This window comes from Oncorhynchus keta, chromosome 29 (genome assembly GCF_023373465.1).
Source record: "Oncorhynchus keta strain PuntledgeMale-10-30-2019 chromosome 29, Oket_V2, whole genome shotgun sequence".
Lineage (NCBI taxonomy): Eukaryota > Metazoa > Chordata > Actinopteri > Salmoniformes > Salmonidae > Oncorhynchus > Oncorhynchus keta.
In genome coordinates, this window is record NC_068449.1 from 22357279 (window position 1) to 22379500 (window position 22222).

The following is a 22222-nucleotide window of genomic DNA, read 5'->3' on the forward strand; positions in this document are numbered from 1 at the left end:
TGTATGTCAAATCTAACTAGAACACACATATATTTCTAGAAATATGGGTAATACACAGAGGGTGTGTATAGGGTTAAAGTCATTGCATGCACTCTGCAGTGTGTGCGTACAACCAGAGGAAATATTATTGTAAAGGGTTAAGCCTATTTAAGGCAGACCAATGTAAATCACAGGTTGAGACACAGTGACTCCGAGTACAGGGGGACAGAGGCAAGGAGCCATGCATGAAATTACTTCATTAATCTTCCTCTGATAGGCTGTCCTTGTTTAGGGGGGAACTCTACCTGCTTTAAACAAAGAGCCCGTCCTGCCACTACCATAAATTACCCTCTTCATCAGAGGAAGGGCCAAACACACACACACACAATATATATATACATATATATATACACACACAAGACAAGACTAACGGGTTTATCAGGTGTCCAGAATAATTTAACTGCAATCAAATGTGTCAATGTTTACACAGGCTCACACATAAACATGGCACATGGATGAGTTCCACATTTTTTTGTGGAATAGGGAACACTGAAATAATGTTCAATGTTGAACATACAGTATTCTGATAAAAATGTGAGGACAAAATTAATTCGATTTAGTTTGTTTGTTTTCATCATCTTTGAGGCGATAACTGAATCTCTTTTGATGCAGAGGACACCAATGATCTCTAGTTATTCCACTGTATGGAACCGGCCCCAGGCCTTTATTTCACGGCTATGGGGTGGTGTGTTAAAGCCCTTCAAATCGCTCCAGAGACACTCAGGGCCCCTCTCCCTAGTCTCTCCCTAGTCTCTCCCTAGTCTCTCCCTGGTCTCTCCCTAGTCTCTCCCTAGTCTCTCCCTAGTCTCTCCCTAGTCTCTCCCTAGTCTCTCCCTGGTCTCCCCCTCATATCTCCATGGTCTCCCCTCGTCTCCCCCTGGTCTCTCCCTGGTCTCTCCCTGGTCTCTCCCTAGTCTCTCCCTAGTCTCTCCCTGGTCTCTCCCTCAGTCTCTCCATGGTCTCCCCCCATATCTCCATGGTCTCCCTAGTCTCTCCCTAGTCTCCCCTGGTCTCTCCCTGGTCTCTCCCTAGTCTCTCCCTAGTCTCTCCCTAGTCTCTCCCTAGTCTCTCCCTGGTCTCCCCCTCATATCTCCATGGTCTCCCCTCGTCTCCCCCTGGTCTCTCCCTGGTCTCTCCCTGGTCTCTCCCTGGTCTCTCCCTAGTCTCTCCCTGGTCTCTCCCTAGTCTCTCCCTAGTCTCTCCCTGGTCTCCCCCTCATATCTCCATGGTCTCCCTAGTCCTCCCTAGTCTCTCCCTGGTCTCCCCCTCATATCTCCCTGGTCTCTCCCTAGTCTCTCCCTGGTCTCTCCCTAGTCTCTCCCTAGTCTCTCCCTGGTCTCCCCCTCATATCTCCCTGGTCTCCCCTAGTCTCCCCTGGTCTCTCACTAGTCTCTCACTAGTCTCTCACTAGTCTCTCACTAGTCTCTCACTAGTCTCCCACTGGTCTCCCACTGGTCTCTCTCTCGTCTCTCCCTCGTCTCTCCCTCGTCTCTCCCTCATCTCTCCCTAGTCTCTCCCTGGTCTCTCTCTAGTCTCTCTCTAGTCTCTCTCTAGTCTCTCCCTAGTCTCCCCCTCATATCTCCATGGTCTCCCCTAGTCTCTCCCTGGTCCCCAGCTCTTTACAGGCTCATGTCCCAGACCCTCCCCTCACTCCCCATAACTAGTGGTGATTATAAAAAGGTGGGTGGGGTGGATGATTTATATGCTGACATCCAACACCATGCCATTCAGGAATAATTACACTTTGGGGATATTTTTTGAATTAATGAGTCTCCTTCAGGGGGCAATCTAAACATACATCTCAGCAGCCGACACCGTCTGGTGTCATAGCAGTGTTAGTGAAAGAGGAATCCTACCTGGCAGTTTATACTACTCAGCTCAACTAAACCATTTCACTGAGTTTTGTGTGCATTTGAGGGTACAGGGTATACAAATATGAAATGATAAAAAGGTCAAACACAAACATGTAAAAACACAACATGACTAGCTTCCACCTTCCATAACACATGCAGTTCCCCCTGCCAAGCCTCAACGTACCCTCTACGGCATCATGTATGTCCATGCCCCTGCTATGACATTCCAGAAATGAAAGCCGAGAGGCTTCTCTCAGGCAGAGAGAATGATGAATAAAGATTGACATTATAATGCAGTCTGGTTTACTGAGACAGCCACGGGTCAGCACAGCACTGAGAGAGGGACAAAACGGACGTCTAATGGACTTTGATTTACGTAGAGAAGATAGAACTTTGACATTGAATTAAAACAAGAAATGAAATGGACGTTGTAACCTTCCTAAAAGACAAACCCCAGAAAAAGATCACAGCGGACGACTGTCAGTGACACATTTCTAACTCACGGGTGAACCCCCCAGAAATCTCTCATTGACCCGCTAATATTCTAAAAAAATTATCTAAAATTGAAACATTTTCAATTTACCGAAAACCCCGAACAACAAGATTCCCATCCATTTTGTAATGCAACTACAAAGCCTATTGACAAGGTCCCTAGGAAATAAACACATGAATAAATATTCCCAGTCACCACAGTGAAACTAGCCCTGCACACTGAGGCAGAGGGTGGGTAGCAGTTAGCCTGCATGCTAGGATGTTAATGGTTGGTGATTCAGAAGTTCTGGCCCCAGGGCAGGCAAACCTAACCAGGAGAATGTGCTAGTGTCCTCTCTCTCTCTGGGAGAGACACATGCACACAACAACAGAGAGGGTCCAATGAGTATGTACACACCTGACAATGTCACAACCTTTACATCAAGACTGGATTGCATTTACTCCAGTATTAATGTAGACTCTTGAACTTGTAGCTTTAGTGTCGATCCTTATCCAAGCTCATCAATGCTGTCATTCAGACTGTCCTACAATATGTCTTCAGAACCTCCTAGAATGCTCCATGCCATCAGTCTGCCTGGGTGGCCAGGACAGAACAGAGTAGAGCAGTATAGGGCAGGGCAGAGCAAGGAGGCAAATGGCTCTCAGGCTAACAGCTGTTATGGCTGGGAGGCCTGGAAGGGCTGCAGAGGCTGTGTACAGTCAGTCCATCCATACTTAAGCTGTCAGTAAGAATCAGAGCTGCTATTGTGACGGACGGTTTCAATATTGATTTCATAAATAAACAGAGCTAACCATCGATCCTAATGTTATTTTGCATTTCAATTACTGCTCAGAAACATAACCTTCAAACGACTGGCCGCTCAATACCAATAACATTCACTGATAAACGCCCGCATCGTCCACTCCACGTCACGCTTTTTACCAAGTGTAAATTAGCGGACTTAGCATGTTCCCTCCATTACATTTACGACAGAGCGTATCTAAAAGCTGCAGAATTATCATTCCGTCTGGCGTCTATCGGGCGGCAAAGCAGACGCAAATACAGACAGAGAGAGGAATGAATGAAAACAGACAGATGACGAGATGAGTAACAAACCAAACCAAAGAAAGATCTTCAATGATTAAACTATAACTGGATAATCACACTCTAACCACATATTCACTGTGCAGTGAATATTAGTAATACATATGTAATTACAGCTGTTTGTCCCAATGTGTTAGAAAAACAAATCTTGGACTCTGAAATCGTATATTCTCATTATAATACCTCATGACTAATAATGTATTATAATATTCAGAATGCAGTTATTATGTTTTTACACAACTTCTCTGACAGTCCTCCATTTGAGCCTCCTCTATGTGTGTGTGTGCGCGCGTGTGTGAATCAAGGGGAGCCTTTCAGTGTTGGAGCAACAGAAAGAAGTGCTGACGCACCGTGTCAGTGATAGCACTTCGCTGCCACAAGGGCGTGAGAGTAGCCCACGTAGCCAGGCTAGCATTATCCTCCTTGACTAATGGACCTGGTTATTTTTAAACACATTCTCACACTGCAGTGAAGGTGTCCAAGGTTACCGTGGCCAAAATCAGGAGGGACGACTGGTGAAGTTTGGTGGTTTCAGTGCGGTTGGATGTCGTGAAATGGTCAAAGTGACACGTGGCTCATCACAGAAAAGACTAGAAAGGCCAAACACTGCATGAGCTCGTATGAGTCACGGTATCCAAAATAAAGCTGTCATTTTAGAGTGTTAACAATGGGTGTTACAAACAATTAACGAGGTCTTCTGAGATAAACTATATCAGTACACACACTTCACATAAACGGTCTGTAATCAAAAGCAAAATTATCTACATCAAACAAACAGAAGTTGAAGTCCACCTAGTTCAGTAAAAACTATGCTCTATACCATATGTCTAGGAATGTATCATCTTTATTATGTATTCTACAAGAAATAAGTAAGCATCTCAATGAGGCCCTAGTTAAATGGGACCCCGGGATGCTATGTTCAGGGAAGGTGAAGTACATGTGTGCAGTTTGAATCTCAATACTCTGTCCTTATATTCTGTCCTGCCTAGTTAACTGGGGGATAAGGATGCATGAAGGGCCAGAGTGGGGAAGAGTGGAGGGTGACACTGCATGTGAAGGTGTACGTGAAGTGCTGTGAAGAGCTTCCCTTAAATAGCAGATGCATGTAGCCAACAATTACAAACAGACAGAACAAAAATGGAGAGCAGGGAGGGTCAATCCACTCTGCATCCCTTAACGCCCTGGGGGCCGGGGGCAGCACCCCCCCCCCCTGAACAGCCTGGTCTGAGTGACATGTTTACAGTGAAAGAAATTATACTTATATGCAGGGCTTACCAGAAATGTGAGGGCTCCAGTGTGGCCAGTGGACTGAGTAATCGCCCTAATGAATTGGACAACGAAGCCCTGTTGGTACAAGGAGATGCATTTAGAATTGGGTGACAAATTGAATTTAAAACATTAGGTTTTTCTTAAAAGGCACATATCCCGACACCTCCCCTTAAGTGCAGAGGGAGAGAGGCAAGAGGAGGGTTGGAATGGGCCGGGTGAACAGCAGTGGTCACCTGGGCCGGCTGGAGCTGGCTGTCTGCAGTGGCCACAGCGACCACAGACTCCTAGCTCTTAGCGGGGTGGCCGTTCTCGGCCAGGAGCCTCTTCTGGTAATGTATTCTGAAACCAAATTACCGTAAGCTGATCCCATCTGGATGGTGTCTGTGCAGGACTGCTTTGGTTACCCGCCACTACCTCTACCCTGCGATAGCATCTCCATGAAGACAGCAAAAATCAGATTAACCCAATAACACTGAAACACTTGGTCAAAGAGCAAAGAGCTTTTAACTTAAGATACACTAATGTAATTCCCTCGCCTTGTTCTCTGAAACCTAATAAGAATAAAGAGAGAAGGGACAAGAATATTAGAGATGGGCATTTTACTGAGCCTAATGCAGCAACCTGGAAATGAAGTCAAACAAATTGAAATGTAATTCATTGCTGTGTTCTAACTACTGCTTTTTTATGAAAATGCATCAGAAAGCATTTACTAAATGGAAAATGGACATGTAGAGTATGGCTGGGAGGAGGAGTGAGGGTGTTGATGGAACATTTAGGGAGGGAGAGGAGTCCTGTCTCAATCAGCTGCCTGCCGCTCAGCGTGTGTTTGCTAGAGAGCCCAGATGAACTCAAACTGACAATCCTCAGCACTGGCTGATTTCTGAGTTGCGCTGAAACAGCCAGAGCAATAGGAGAGCAACAATAAGCCTGTCTGACTGCCATATGTTACCTCCTGCTGGCTGAACCAAGAGCGACTTCAACTTAAACAAATCAAGTTCTGTGAATTTCAGCTTACTATCCATCCCAATCTTACTATACGTAGCTTACTATCCATCATCCCAATCTTACAATACGTAGCTTACTATCCATCCCAATCTTACTATACGTAGCTTACTATCCATCCCAATCTTACAATACGTAGCTTACTATCCATCCCAATCTTACTATACGTAGCTTACTATCCATCCATCCCAATCTTACAATACGTAGCTTACTATCCATCCCAATCTTACTATACGTAGCTCACTATCCATCCCAATCTTACTATACGTAGCTCACTATCATCCCAATCTTACTATACGTAGCTTACTATCCATCCCAATCTTACTATACATAGCTTACTATCCATCATCCCAATCTTACAATACATAGCTTACTATCCATCCCAATCTTACTATACGTAGCTTACTATCCATCCCAATCTTACAATACGTAGCTTACTATCCATCCCAATCTTACTATACGTAGCTTACTATCCATCCCAATCTTACAATACGTAGCTTACTATCCATCCCAATCTTACTATACGTAGCTTACTATCCATCCCAATCTTACTATACGTAGCTTACTATCCATCCCAATCTTACTATACGTAGCTTACTATCCATCCCAATCTTACAATACGTAGCTTACTATCCATCCCAATCTTACAATACGTAGCTTACTATCCATCCCAATCTTACTATACGTAGCTTACTATCCATCCCAATCTTACTATACGTAGCTTACTATCCATCCCAATCTTACTATACGTAGCTTACTATCCCATCCCAATCTTACTATACGTAGCTTACTATCCATCCCAATCTTACTATACGTAGCTTACTATCCATCCCAATAGCTTACTATCCATCCCAATCTTACAATACGTAGCTTACTATCCATCCCAATCTTACTATACGTAGCTTACTATCCATCCCAATCTTACTATACGTAGCTTACTAGCCATCCCAATCTTACTATACGTAGCTTACTATCCATCCCAATCTTACTATACGTAGCTTACTATCCATCCCAATCTTACAATACGTAGCTTACTATCCATCCCAATCTTACTATACGTAGCTTACTATCCATCCCAATCTTACTATACGTAGCTTACTATCCATCCCAATCTTACTATACGTAGCTTACTATCCATCCCAATCTTACTATACGTAGCTTACTATCCATCCCAATCTTACTATACGTAGCTTACTATCCATCCCAATCTTACTATACGTAGCTTACTATCCATCCCAATCTTACTATACGTAGCTTACTATCCATCCCAATCTTACTATACGTAGCTTACTATCCATCCCAATCTTACTATACGTAGCTTACTATCTATCCCAATCTTACTATACGTAGCTTACTATCCATCCCAATCTTACTATACGTAGCTTACTATCCATCCCAATCTTACTATACGTAGCTTACTATCCATCCCAATCTTACTATACGTAGCTCACTATCCATCCCAATCTTACTATACGTAGCTTACTATCCATCCCAATCTTACTATACGTAGCTCACTATCCATCCCAATCTTACTATACGTAGCTTACTATCCATCCCAATCTTACTATACGTAGCTTACTATCCATCCCAATCTTACAATACGTAGCTTACTATCCATCCCAATCTTACTATACGTAGCTTACTATCCATCCCAATCTTACTATACGTAGCTTACTATCCATCATCCCAATCGAGAAGGGAGAATAAATATAGAGCAAGCTTGAAGCTGTGGAGAGAGACATGCCACTTCATACCTACTATTGCTCTTTTTTAGGGAAAATGTATTTGAGTGAACAATTCAAACAAGCAGTAATAGGCTATACGTACCTCTCCATATTGTCTGAAATAAAAAACGATTACTGATTCAATCCGATTCCTACAGTCGTAGGCATTGTCACTCAGGCGCCCAGGTCAATCTATAGAGCAACATACTACACTGCTTCTACATCATTGCTCTGCTAATTACATGGTGTACATACGTATCAGTAATCCCAGCAACCAAGCACCGGAGACACACACCACCACACCACACCGAGGGGCTGGAAATACTGCTGTCCACGGACCAAGCAGAGGGACTAGACACAGTAAACTCGATGCAAACTATGTCCTATAACGAACAACACTACATTAGCTGGAAGCAAAGACTTTAATTTGTTGTCCAATGATATTTTCATTATAAAGTATGTAATCCTTTGCGTAATGATTTTACTTTCGGATGAACTGCTTTGTAAAGATTTGTTTTATTTTAAATAGTTAAACATTTTATTTTAAATCAATTCAAATACATCTTAAGTGTATACTAGATTGTTACTGTACGTAAATATCTAAACTATTTCAATGCAATTTATGAAAAAGATCACAGTTGATCTTAAACTGATTTATGTTTGAGATATTGCCAGCCATTGCATGTCAAAACATCTACTGTATGTAATTCCTGCTATACATGGTTAAAGCAGTAATAAGTGTTCAATTGACTCATTTCATTTTACATGCACATACATCTAATACCTATATCATAGAACACCACAATTATGTCAAACCTATATTTAATATGGCGTTATATGTTACATTTACAGATATGACCTGTTCTATATCACAGAAGAGAAGGAAATGCACGCTGTCTCTACATCGTATGTGATAGAAAATAAAACATGTAAAACACAGTATTTTGAGTGCCAACCACCCCTTGTAAGTTTATTTTTTTGTATTAGAATTGCTTGTCTTATAAATGTTACATGAATGGTGTGAAACACAACATTGTGGGACACAAAATGATTTGTATCTAATAATCGTTATTCCACTGCATGATATATATGTTATATTACATGATGCAAAATAAAATAAATAAATCATTCTGCATCACCTAGTGTACATGTATCATTAAAGCCACCAAAGAAAAGCTTTGCTTAATTTAACACTAACATTATTTGTATTGTGCACACTGTGCCCACCTTTCCAATGAAATCCAAAATCATTATATTGCACATTTCTGTTGAAACACTTGCCACAATGATCTTAAATTCAACATTCCCTATCGGAAATATAATGTCAGTCAATCTAAAATAAAAACTGGTTTTATAGACTGCAATTTAATTATTGAATTTATGCACCTCATATTGGCTAGAGTGTTTACAGTGAATAACCACCAAAGTAGGTTCGAATGTTGTTAACAACATTGCACCAAACAACATGATTTGGAGGAAAATCATAAAAATGAATACATGAGTCACATTTAGGTGGAAGATTGCAGTTGAAAGGTTTGAGTGTTAAAAATAATGTTCTCATAATAAATCAGTATACTATGTAAATGTTAATACTAATAAAGGTATCTGAAATATGTCTCAGTAGTTATTGTATATTATGATGAGCAAGTTTGTTACTTTGCCTCTTGACCACTGAAGTGTACCTAAAAGGCAGAGTTGTGTAGAACCTCTGTAAAACAAAGGAGATTATAACAGTGCGTCTAAGGAGTTAATGAGTCCACTAGATTGTCTTTTCTCTCTCTGAGCGGGATATGGTTAATGCCCAAACTAGAGTTCCTGAAAACAAGTGAGTGAATCCTTAGGCTGTCAGAACAATTCAACCCGTTTCCTCTTTTGCATGACATCCCATTGAGAATTCCTCTGGTTGTAATTGCTTTCAAACACTATACATGAAAATCTATACTGCTCAACTACTTTCATTTATTATTTTCTATCATATCATAGGGCGGCGGGTAGCTTAGCGGTTAAGAATGTTGGGCCAGTAACTGAAAGGCCGCTGGTTTGAATCCAAAAAGCCGACTCGGTGAACAATCTGTTGATGTGCCCTTAAGCAAGGCACTTATCCCTAATTGCTCCAGTAAGTTGCTCTGGATAAGAGCATCTGCTAAATGACACAAATAAATAAATATACCTCAATCTTTCAGCAGACATGCCTTTTAATCATAATCCAGCTACAACGACAGACAGACACATTTGGCTGATTAGATTTTTGCGTGGAAAGAGTTATGGGTTGAAATAATGACTATCTGGAATACTACATGAGGATGTGACAGCAAGAATAAAGAATTTCATCAAAAGCACATGATAATACTTACGGACCCTGCAAATTAAAAGATTGTCACTGCTGAGTGGAATATTGGGCCTAAAATATATAGCTGTACTGTAAAATGTTATTAAAACATACATGTATAGATATCTAGCTGTTGTATTTTTAGAACACTTTCTAAAGTAGATTACTAAAATAGGATTGGAGATACTTTTCCATTTTTATTCAAGCAATCATACCAGTCTGCTATAAAATAAAAAAATACATCTCCTACATGCCAACAAGATATGAATGTATAAAAGCAGAAGTGCATATACAATTACCAGGTAACTTTAAGCAAGCCCACAGTTAGCGAGGGCTTCTCAGACAGGCAGCCTGGCTGATGTGCTACTAGCTGGGATGGATCTGACTGATCACTGGGATTACACGGTTCTTTCATACGTCTATCCCCAGACATACAAATACTGCAGCGTGCAATTCATCCTCCCCAATTCCATGAATTCACTTTGATCTAATCTTTTTAAATGTATTCTGATTCTGTCAGGGTGGCAGTCCGGCCAGGACACGGACAGAGAACAAAACCATCCCAGAACAAGCTCCTAACCCAACAGGACACATTTCCTCTATTCTTTAGGAAAAACACACTTGCACATTGCAATGAGCTACTCCTAATTGATCGGCCATGCTCTTAATGAAATGTGCACAGTGACACACATGGCTGACAATGTGCTAAAGGGCTAAGGGTCCTCTCTCCCTATTGAACATAACCAAAGACACACCACAGTACACCTGTCTTGTTGCTTTTAGGGTATCACTGGCAGCAGACAGTCCTGTATGAATTAACAGCCCTCCATAACATATATAGAGAGAAACAGTCAGATAGTGCACGTGTGTGTGTGTGTGTGTGTGTGTGTGTGTGTGTGTGTGTGTGTGTGTGTGTGTGTGTGTGTGTGTGTGTGTGTGTGTGTGTGTGTGTGTGTGTGTGTGTGTGTGTGTGTGTGTGTGTGTGTGTGTGTGTGTGTGTGTGTGTGTGTGTGAGAGAGAGAGCAAGAGAGCCAGGAAAAGCACAGTGCACCATAACAATAGCAGTAAAAAGTTCAGCGTCGAGATCGGCAGGTCCTTTGTAAAGGAAACAAATGCAAGCGCTTCTACAAGAAAACATGAAGAGAAAGGAGAGAGGACGAAAAAGAAAGAAAGATTGCAAGAGGGGAACAAAGCTATATCCAACATCACAAAAGACGGGTATGTTAAAAGAAAGGTTGAAAGAAAGACGTGCACCTACTGGTTATGATAGCTGAGAGGGTCTGGCAGACAAAGTTCTGAAATGTCCATCAGTCCAGTTTTAGCATTCCAGGAATGAGAAGAGGAAGAGGAAATAGGAAACAATTGAGACCCGCTTCTCCCCCAAAATGACAGCAGAGCACCCTCAGAAAGAACGGTGAAAAGCCCCTCCAGAACTGCTTCTCCCAGCCTGCACAGGTATGCTGTATCTGACTGTGTTCCAGAGTGTGTGCGCAAGAGAGTTGAAGAGTGTTTGTGTCTGTGTCTATGGTTGTGCGTGTATGTGTGTGTCTGTGTGTATATGAGAGATCGAGAGAGGGGAGTGGGAGAGAGAGAGAGGTAAAGGGGGGGCGAGAGACAGTGCGATCGAGAGGAGGGCAGGCAGCGGCGGATGAGCGCTAAGATGCAGAGAGCTTGAGAGAGCGAGAGAGAGGAATGACTCTTTCCATGGTCAGGATAGGGCTCTTTAAGACTCAGTTGCTTGATGAATATGGAACAGCTGCTGTTGTCTCCGAGGGGTAGGACTTAAAGGGACAGAGCACGGAGGAGGAGGGAACCAAACGCTCAATAGAGCTCTCTGCTACACAGAAATACACACACACGCTCACACACACATACACAACGCCACAGTCATTAGAACAGACAGATGCATATACTTTACAACATGCACTTAAAAGAGTTCACACGACACACTAAAACATGTTGAAAAACACACAAATAAAAATACGACAGCTAAAAACTCACATGCAGCCATTCACACTGCTAATTTCAAACATTAATACATGCACGAGTTGCTGGACATGTATGCCCTATTGATGTTGAAAGAAAGCACATATCTATAAAAATAAAATAATATGATTTCCCCCTTGAGCCCACTTCATCACAATTAGTCTGGGAAAACAGGAAAACATTTATAGTAAAACAATATTATTAATTCAATTCAAGCTTTATTTTCAGATTCACAAAAACAAAGCTTTTATACCAATTGAAATAGCACAAGGAATATTTATGTAAAAAAAAAACATGTTTTTTTTTACACAACATACTGTAGTGTGCACAAGAATAAGAACAGCTCATTCCAAAAAAAAGCATTTGTTTCAGCAGGTTATGACAGACAACCACAACAAAGCAATGCTTTACTGTAGATCCTTCAAATGAGCTTCATTTAAAACTGCTAAAGCAGTAGTGGTTTTTCAGTACCCCAGAGACATTTCAGCCTGTTTGAATGTCCCGTCAATAAATCTTTCAGATCTATGCAGAAACAGAGTGCTCCATTTTTCCAGATAGTCACCCGGTGAAGTCATGGGGTAAGGAATGTTTCTGGGATTTCTGCTGAAGTAACAACAAATCTGACATGTCAGGATTCAGAACAAGTCAAAAAGCACAGAAAACTGAAACCACAACAACACAGAGACAACTGGGAACACACATTTACTTGCAAAAGACAACAACTTTGCATCCGTTGAGGAAAGTAAATCCATGTATTGAGTTGTGCGTGGCCATTTGCGCTTGGTGATACATGTGAAGGACTATTGTGGACCTTTCACCAGCTGTGAGAGATGATCTAAAGCCATAACTCAAACTCTGAGAGCCCATCAGCTTCTAAAGCAGTGGAAAATCCAGCCCTGTCTTCTCTGACCTCGGTTTAAAACCGCCTGTGTTTCACTGTTGATCAAGCCCAGGAAGCATGTGAAGAACGCAGATAGCATTTCACAGCCAATGAGGGGCTCCATGTTACTGTATCCCTATATTATAAGAACACAGCTTAACACGGCATCTTAAAGTAGAAAAGAGCAGTCGAACAATGGTTGACAATTCTGGGATAAGTCAAATAGCATGACTTTACTGTTTTTATCTAATTAGCTCTACTTGAATAAAGCAAGATCAGAGATGGTGGCCAGTGGCTTACTTTTCATAGTTGATTTAATCATTTCATCATTGAAGAGTCGACAACTTGGGGAACTGAATACAATGTCTTCCAATAATACATTACAAAAGAGAGGAGGTTGGCAAATTGTCCCTCCTTACTGTAATACAGTAACAGTATGTCTCTGGTAAAACAGGACTGCCCCATAACTGCATGTTGGTATTCCAGTTGAAAAAATAATCCAGGTATTAATCAGCTCACGTTTCCATAATCGACGCAAAACCATCACTCAATCCCTCTTGATCATCACAGGCCTATTGATGTCCAGCAACATCCCCATCAGAGCTGCTTTAAAGTAGCTCACATAAAAACATCTAGTCCTTCTTAAAAAAGACAAAAAATGACTTACAGTACACCAAAGAACTATATTTCCACATCTAAGCCATTGATTGACATGGCTGCTAATGTATATAAAACACAATATACAATCCAAAATCAAACTAGTGTGAATCAATTATAAAATCTTAAACATATGTTAAAGTTATAATAACCCTGACTGAATATTCCAATGGAATAATGAGAAATAGCCAGACAAAATCCATGACAAATCAAGACTATGTGTTTTCTTAAAAACAAAGTGCTACCCAATTTCCTTGACCTAGATACAACCCTAAAGACACGTGGTGGAGATTTCAGGCAACGCTGACAAGGGATTTCATGAATCAGCATACAGTATGAATAAAACTACTATCAACCTACTGTAAAATACAACAGACAGTGAGTGACCTACGACCTCACGGCATAGGGCTTTGGCATGTGCTAAAGGCACATATCAAATAGATGATTGATGTCTTAAGATATTTTGAAACAGACTGTAATTTCATTGAAAAACAATGGATTAAAGGTCATTCATCCTAATTTGTAATCCATCTGACTTGGTTAAGGGGATGGGTGCAATCCCTTTGGAATGCTTATCAAGAAGGCTCGTTCACTGCTGGAATCCTCCATTGAAAAAAATCCTGTCTCATTCATTATGCAGCTACAGTACGTAACTATACACGCGCACACACACACACACACACACACACACACACACACACACACACACACACTGGTTTTTATATAGCGAATTAGATTACTTACAGGGTTACATATTCAAGTTCGTATTTGGATGTGATGTCTCTTTCAGAAAATTTTCTAAATTCATCCTTGTCCTTTATGAGCCTACCAGAGTTGATACTGCCCCACATTTACAACCTGCCTGAATATCAGAGAATGAGATGACGGAATATCATTGACAAATATTACACTTCACATTGGCCAGACTGTTGTAGCGTAGGCTCAGTTATGAAAAAAGTGATGTTGTTTATAATGCCCTCGTATCAGGTGTGTTATGAAACCCTCCCTTACCACTATAGTGTAAAATGATTTGACAGGGAGAAATTGGGTACAACAAGACAAGAGACTGCTCTATGCACTGAACACACGTGATCACTATTCGGTGAGCAAATGTGGAAGCGGAGTTATGACAGAAAGTAATACAGCACGCACAATTCATGCCATACAATATATATATATATATATATATATATATATATATATATATATATATATATGTATATATATATACAAGACGTTGGACTATTGTTGCATTCACAGACCTCCCTTACTTCATAGCACATCGATAACCAAAAATACATTTGCACCCTGCAGATCCGATATAGAGGCTTCAATTTAGACAATAGACACAACACATATTCTATAAGAATAGCAACATGTTGAAACAGTGAGTGTGTGTCACCACAAGATTATGAAGTACTAAAACATACATTCTTGTGTCTTAATTTCCTGTTAGACAAATACAGCACTAATACTCCCGAGTTCCATTACACCTCACATGGCCTGTTTTTGATTCAAAAAGTAGGCTAGGCTGCTGGTTGCTAAGTGGCTAGAATTTGGGGTTCTCAACGACTTCAGCTGTCTCAAAATAATAACAAATGTCTGTCACGCACTTCCAGTTTCTTACAGGGACTGTTATGCGAATTAACAATAGGCCAAATTGCACAGGCCCAATTGTTTTTCAAACAGGCAATAGCAATAGTAGGCCCCAGTATCTGGCGTTAGAAGCACCGACTCGAACTCCCATTAGACAGCGCTGCAAGTGTTACAATGTCAAAATACGTTTGTTACTCTGCAAATGTGGAGTTTCGCTGAGCAACTATCTTAATTTCTTTCCGTTATGTACTTCCTCATAATGTCTAAATAAAAACCTCTACTGTATTGAGCTATTGTCGACTTCCGACCTGTGCGTGGCAGTAATGAGTGATTGGAGGTGGCGAATCACAATTTAACTCACAAACTCTGAAGGTAAGATTACACATGAATACGACGTGGGCTGGCAATTGTGTTGACCGTTTGGCTTTAGGGGATGTCCTCCTCTCTTTCGCTCCCTCGCTCTAATCATGTTCTTGTTTTTCATTATGCCCACGAGGCGCGTGCGACGCAGTTCAAGTTGATTTAAATTTCAGCTCCATTGATTAACAGTCCTTCATAAAAAAAAACAGGCAGCCCTCATCATGACTCTGATTCAGCGCCACAATCAATACAAAAATAAAATCATAAAGAAAAAAAAGAAACTGAAAAAAGAGTGCACACTGTCCTGTTATAAAACATTGAATAGCTAGCTGGGTTATTAAAAATGTGCACTGTTTCAGGGTACTGTTTCATAAGTTGGTAGGCTAGGTAGCCTACATGCATATGAGCTGCCAACGGGGTCAGCAGTAGGCTACAGCGTTATCATTAATAACAGCAGGCAACATTAAATATTAACTTTTAAAAAGTTGCATGAAATTAAAATTAAAGTTGCTTAAAAACAAGTTGCTAATAAATGAAGTGATAGTGGACGTGCCAACATCTTGTAAATAGCCTTCAGAAAAGTAGTCCAATGATAATAAATGGAAGAGAAAAGTAAGGTGGAGAATACTCTACCTTTACAGACAGGTTATATCAAATCCCTCAGGTGCTACTGTGTAGGGTTGGTGTCTTCAGGTTGTAGGAGCGGCTACCTATGTGATTGTGAATGCGCCGTTTTAGTCATACGACAGTAGGCTACATCTATCAACTCCTCCTCCAGCCTTCGCCCTTTTACAGTATATTCTCCATCCCCTGCGGCGACACCAAACATCCGTCGCAGAGATCAAGATGCCTATGCAGCTGAGAAGCCATTACTGACCTTTACTGTTATAGTTACTGAGAAAAAGTCCGAGATAATTTGGATAACTGCCACTGAATATTCGCTCTCTTTCCCCTCCCTCTCGTGGTCCATAACAGCAACGTGTGCCTGGATTAGTGTAAATCTTCACCAAGAAAACAACAGTGACAGTTGACACGCGGTACAAATCTTAAATACCACGGCAGTTCTGGAAAAGGTCGGTTGGATTCCACTGTTGATAAATAGATAACAAGACAATAGTCGCGTCTGTAGCAGAGTGAGATCAAGGCGTTGCAAAAGTATCACATAGCTAACATTGTGACAGATCCCCAGGAAGTTTTGAGACGGTGAGAGTGGGGTCCAGATGTGTATGCAAATGGTCAGAAACCCCTTTCTTCATTACGGATGACCTCATTTCAGTTATTGTCTGAAAACTTGTAATTAGTTGTTCCTCTTGGAAATATCCCACTGCGCAGAAACCGGTTGATCCAATGTTGTTTCATGTAATTTCAACAAAAACAATCAATGTGACGCGTTGAAGCAACGTGGAAAACTAATTGGATTTGCAAAAAGTCATCAACATAAGCGAATTTCGTATGAACCACCCAACTTTTAACCTAAATCCAATGACCTTTTTTTTGTTGATTTCGAATGTAATTCATGTTAGTTGACAACACAACCGAATGTAAATAAACAGTTGAACTGACTGTCATCTGTGCCCAGTGGGATGCACCAAGAGTTGCTGAAATGAGTCTAAACTATGGACAGTAAGCCACTGTTGGTGTGTCAGCATTGAATTTAATAAACATAAAAGTCATTTTCAATGTTTGATATGCTTGGTATCACATCTATTGTTTCATAGGTTTCGTAGGCAATTGTATAAAATAAAAATACATTTTAAAAAATGTAATGAGTTGGCTAACATAAAATAGCCTACATGTAAAGACAACAGTATGGGATGATCATGAAGTCTTCCATTTGACGCTGGCCTTAAACTGAGAAAACCCCTAATTCCTGAATACACCTTCCTTGAAGGCTTGTAGGTTATAGTTGAGGGACGACCAGGCACGTCATCTTCTCCGCTAGAGGGAGTGGTATTTCACCAGACCACCTTGGACGGGGGAGGCATTTTTATTTATTTATAACACATTGCAATTCATGAACTGAAGGAATGACAGGAACCTGCCAGCAACAAAATGCAATTTGTTTCTATAATTTGCCCACTCTAGATCAATAAAAACATAAACCTTTCTATTATGGAAATCATTAAGTAATCATCATTATAAATGAATACATTAAAACGCTGAAGATAAAAGACTGGGGTCCATATTGATAGGCTATTGATAAAGTCATTTGAAAGAGAACATTAGGCTAAGTTACATTAAAATGATAATATAGTCACTTTTAAAATATCAATATATTTAAATGCAATTAAGTGCATGTGAAAATGTATTCCAATTGAGGTGCACCAGGGGTTTCAGAAGATCACTTGATGTTTGAGTTTCATGGTAGAAATATAAATTAAAAGATCAGATTATCCCTTCAAAGGGAAAATCTATAAATGCAATTTGTTAAACGCACAGAATCCATCAGGCTGGAGAAATTACAACAGTGGCTTGTTTAGTTCACAATAAAAAAACGCTTCCTTAGATGGTTACATTTCAAGGTGATTATTGGCTCAGCTTTCAGCAACTCACTCACTTACTAGGCAGGTCAATGAAACCAGTGAGTTTCCATCCTGCATGGAGTTATTATCAGTGCCTTGGTGGGAGCAGTGGTGTCAGAGACTCCATTCACCCAAGCCCCATGGCAAGTGGTACCAATGCACCAAGTCTGGAACCAACAGGACCCTGAACAGCTTTTACATCCAAGCCATGAGACTGCTAAACACTGCTAAATAACGAATCAAATGGTTACCCGGACTATCTACCTTGACCATTTTTTGCAGTAATTCTACCCACACACTCACACATACTAACAATGACACCAAACAAACACATACACACACACACTACGCATGCACGCACACACACACACACACACACACACACACACACACACACACACACACACACACACACACACACACACACACACACACACACACACACACACACACACACACACACACACACACACACACACACACACACACACACACACACTAAACATACGCTGCTGCTACTGTCTATTATCTATCCTGTTGCCTAGTCACTTTACCCCTACTTATATGTACAGAGCTACCTGAATTACCTTGTACCCCTGCACATCAACTTGGTACAGGTACTCCCTGTATAGCCATGTTATTTGTACTTGTTGTTCGTTATTCGCTGTGCATTTATTCCTTGTGTCACAATTTATTTAATATATTAGTTTTTTTTGCGTTCTCTTTAACTCTGCATTGTTGGAAAATTACCTGTAAGTAAGCATTTCACTGTTAGTCTACACCTGCTGTTTACGAAGCATGTGACAAATAACATTTGATTTTATTTGATGAATGAATAGACTGATTTATTTTCAAACTACTGTGAACTCGTGCTTTTCAGTGTAGACCACTATTATAATTGTCTTATTTACTTAATATTGTGTATTTTTTCTCCTATTTCTATAGGTCTGTAGGAGAGAGCTGGATAGAGACTATAAGGTAAGCTCCGTGCATGGTTGCTTTCCTCTGCACTGTATACTAACTTAATCATGATGATGTTGTAAACCCAGTGAAGTAACTCCCATGTCAAACAGGCAGAGAGGAGCTAAGAAACATCAACCATCAGACAGAATCACCATTAGTGATGTCCCGGGATCAAACAAACCAGGCATTAATCTCAACTCCCTCTCAAAAAATTTGCATAATTCAAAGAAAGACAAACATTTTTCTTTCCATGGTTCGAACCAAATCAGAGTGCAGCTTCTCTCCCAACAACTGCTGTCAGCTCGCCTCTATCCCCCATCCCCTAAATTTCATTTGGAAGACATCTCCCCTCTCTTCCCCTTTCTATGAATTCAGTGCACCTCATCCCTTAGATTTACTTGCTTAACAAATATGGACAGGAGACCTAAGTGGTTTTTGAAATCTTTGAATGGACTTTGGAGTGCCTGTGTTGTGCTGTGCTGGGTGGCTGCAGGGATGTTTTTTCTGCTCCCCCAGACTCCCTGGCTGGGAGATGGCAGTGCTGGGTGGAGAGGCAGTCTGGAAATGAGATAAGGATGTCTGATTCATAGGATCTGACAGGAAATCTATACTCTGCAATGTTTATAATCCAGCCATTACTACACGGCCAAATGAAAGAACAATAATCCAATCATTTACTCCATATTTACCTGAGGCAGATTCTCGGCTTTAAAAGTGAAGTGCTCACTGTGGCGGTGCAGTGGGGGCTGTAAAGCGGCTGATGGAGAGTTGACGGACATGCTCCAGACTAGCAGAGAGTAGCAGAGCATGGACCTCCATGATGGAGAGCAGAGGGGGTCCAGAGAGCAGCAGAGCATGGACCTCCATGATGGAGGGCAGGCTCCAGAGAGCAGCAGAGCATGGACCTCCATGATGGAGGGCAGGCTCCAGAGAGCAGCAGAGCATGGACCTCCATGATGGAGAGCAGACAGGCTCCAGAGAGCAACTGAGCATGGACCTCCATGCTCCCCAGACTGCAGGGGTGTGGACTGTCCTCTGGAGGGCAGCGTTCTGAGCAGTGGGGGTCACAGTGCCTGATGATCTACCTGTATGGTCCTCAGGGTCAGAGGTCAGGGGTCGGTCACCACTGGTTATTAAGGTACCATATATGTGACTAGTTTCTGGAAACTAGACATATGTCGCAGGTCACTACTTCACAGGAGACACATTTGAACGTAAACATTTTTTAGCAGAAATGCCTTTTGGAAAATGTGAACTTTAATGTGCCTTAAATCAGACCTGTATGCCATCTGTAAATACAAATAAAATGTTAAATTATGAGTTGGTTTAGCCACAGAAAAAGCCAGCAACCTTACCGCTAGCCATGATTGGCTGAGATAATGAATGGTCTGACATGCTGAGAGATGAGTTTGGATTGGTCTGCCATATACTGTAGCAGATTTCTGTCTATTTGAGCTGGTCAGTATGTGTAGGACATCCTGTCTAACGTGGCTTTAAAAAAATATAGAGAGAACAAGAGCATAAGTGTTGCTCTCCGAAGGACCAAGTTTTGAAATCAGTGGAATTAGAGTACGATAGCTAAGGGGATGGAGAAAACACCTGTCTCCACATTACATCTTCAAACTAAGGGCAACTGTGACAGGGAGGGGCATCCATCCATAATGTATACTGGTAAGATACTCCAGCGAGCTACATTTTCAGATATTACACATTTCTAAATTTGATAGAAATCATTTTCATTTCAAATTAAAGTGTACTAGCTAGCTAACGTTATGTGTATGATCTTATTTTTATTATTTTTTTTTTTTTAACCTTTATTTAACCAGGCAAGTCAGTTAAGAACACATTCTTATTTTCAATGACGGCCTGGGAACAGTGGGTTAACTGCCTGTTCAGGGGCAGAACGACAGATTTGTACCTTGTCAGCTCGGGGGTTTGAACTGGCAACCTTCTGGTTACTAGTCCAACACTCTAACCACTAGGCTACGCTACCGCCTCAATTTGTATCTAAGAGCCAATTGCTTTACTATTTATAGCCTAATGTTAGCTAGCTAACATTGAACCTGGTTGGTTAACTACCTGCAGATTCATGCAGGGCAGTAATGTCATGAGTTGTGATTATGTTTCATTGTTTAGCTAGCTAACTACATGTCTTAACAAAAGACCACTATGCAGGTAACCATTTCAATAGAATGTCACTGCGACAACTGTTGATAGACGAAGCTGGTAAATTAGCTGGGAAACTACTCCGATTTCAGAGCACTCTTGTCTGAGTGTGCCAGAGTGCAGAAAAACTGACAAATTTACGAATGCTCAACACCTGTTGAAAATGGCCGTTGTCAGTAAACGTTGTCAAAAAAGCGTACATTTTTGCCAGCAGCCCAGTTGTAGTCACCAACTCTCTGGATAACATAAAATCATCCTAACCAGCTCAGTTAGAGAGCTGTTCCTGAATTTGTGTCTGGAAGTAGCTAGCCAACGTTAGCCAGTTAGCTTGGGTGCTTGACTGCTGTTGTTAGGACAGGATGCTGGGATCAACCCTTAAAGAGATGGGTGGGGCTAAAGCTTAAGAGGGTGTGAACGATGCTGAATGGGTGTAGACAAAGAAGAGCTCTTCACTAGATACCAAAATGTTCAAAGGCCATTTTCTCAAAAGTGAGGTTTCAAGTTTATTAACTTTCAAAGCATAATTACCTTCCCATTGTTTCTCAAATGCAGTGTATGATATACCATGTTGAAGTTCTGTGTCTCTGCTTTTATGCAATGTAAAAAACACAATTTCAAATAAGACAGAATCAAGGCGGTCAGTCACATATTAAGGTGGAACTGACAGCAGAACTATAGAAGACACCTGAAATAATCTACCAACACTGGCAAGACTGGCAACACTTGAACATAATGTTAGGAGAGATTAATGGTTGCCCAAATAAAGACCTGTCTCGTTTGTCTTCACTGTGTTGTCCAATTATGTGTAAAATTACTGGTCCTAATTCAGATTCCTGTTGTTTCTGGATACATGAGATGGAATGTCTTCAGCTCCATAGATAACTTGACATAGAATACTATATAATACTTGGGGGATTACCTGTCTCCATAAGCATACATTGATTCCTAAGTGGAGAATTACTTATAATAAAGTATTTCATGGACAGTTGGAGCAGGGCCTCTTTGTGTTAGGGGTGGGGTGGGGGAGGTTTATCTTATTTGGGAAAGTGAAGGGGGCCTGGCCTTATCTGTCAATAAACAGTAATTAGATTTTGTGGCCGATAGCGTCGATTGGTTTCTAATCTAGCTGTCGCTCTGGACGTGTGTAATTAAAATCTTGATTGATAAAGGGGCAGAAACCCGCCCACGCCACCACTTACCTGACCCTACCCCCGACCCCTCCGCAGCACACACAGGGGGAGAGATATGAAGGAAGGCCTGGGGAAAAAACGGCACTTCTTATTGATCAGCCCTATCTACT

General features: G+C 41.1%; 1 protein-coding gene across 6 annotated transcripts in view; it reads right to left on the minus strand.

The window, feature by feature from the left end:
- Positions 1-16627, minus strand: part of esrrb (estrogen-related receptor beta) — a 66884-nt gene extending 50257 nt beyond the window's left edge. The window contains exons 1-2 of one of the 6 annotated variants that reach the window (XM_035742849.2): positions 15905-16626; positions 4744-4812 (exon numbers count right to left, since the gene is read on the minus strand). Coding sequence is in view for 2 of the 6 variants with exons in the window: in XM_035742846.2 (XP_035598739.1) it covers positions 4744-4812; positions 11051-11100 (119 nt within the window). In the remaining 4 variants the exon portion in view is untranslated. Of the gene's footprint in view, positions 1-4743; positions 4813-11050; positions 11480-15272; positions 15401-15904 lie in introns of those variants that run through there. The other 5 variants (XM_035742850.2, XM_035742846.2, XM_035742851.2 and 2 more) reach the window with 5 other exon arrangements.
- Between the last annotated feature and the right edge of the window lie 5595 nt (positions 16628-22222).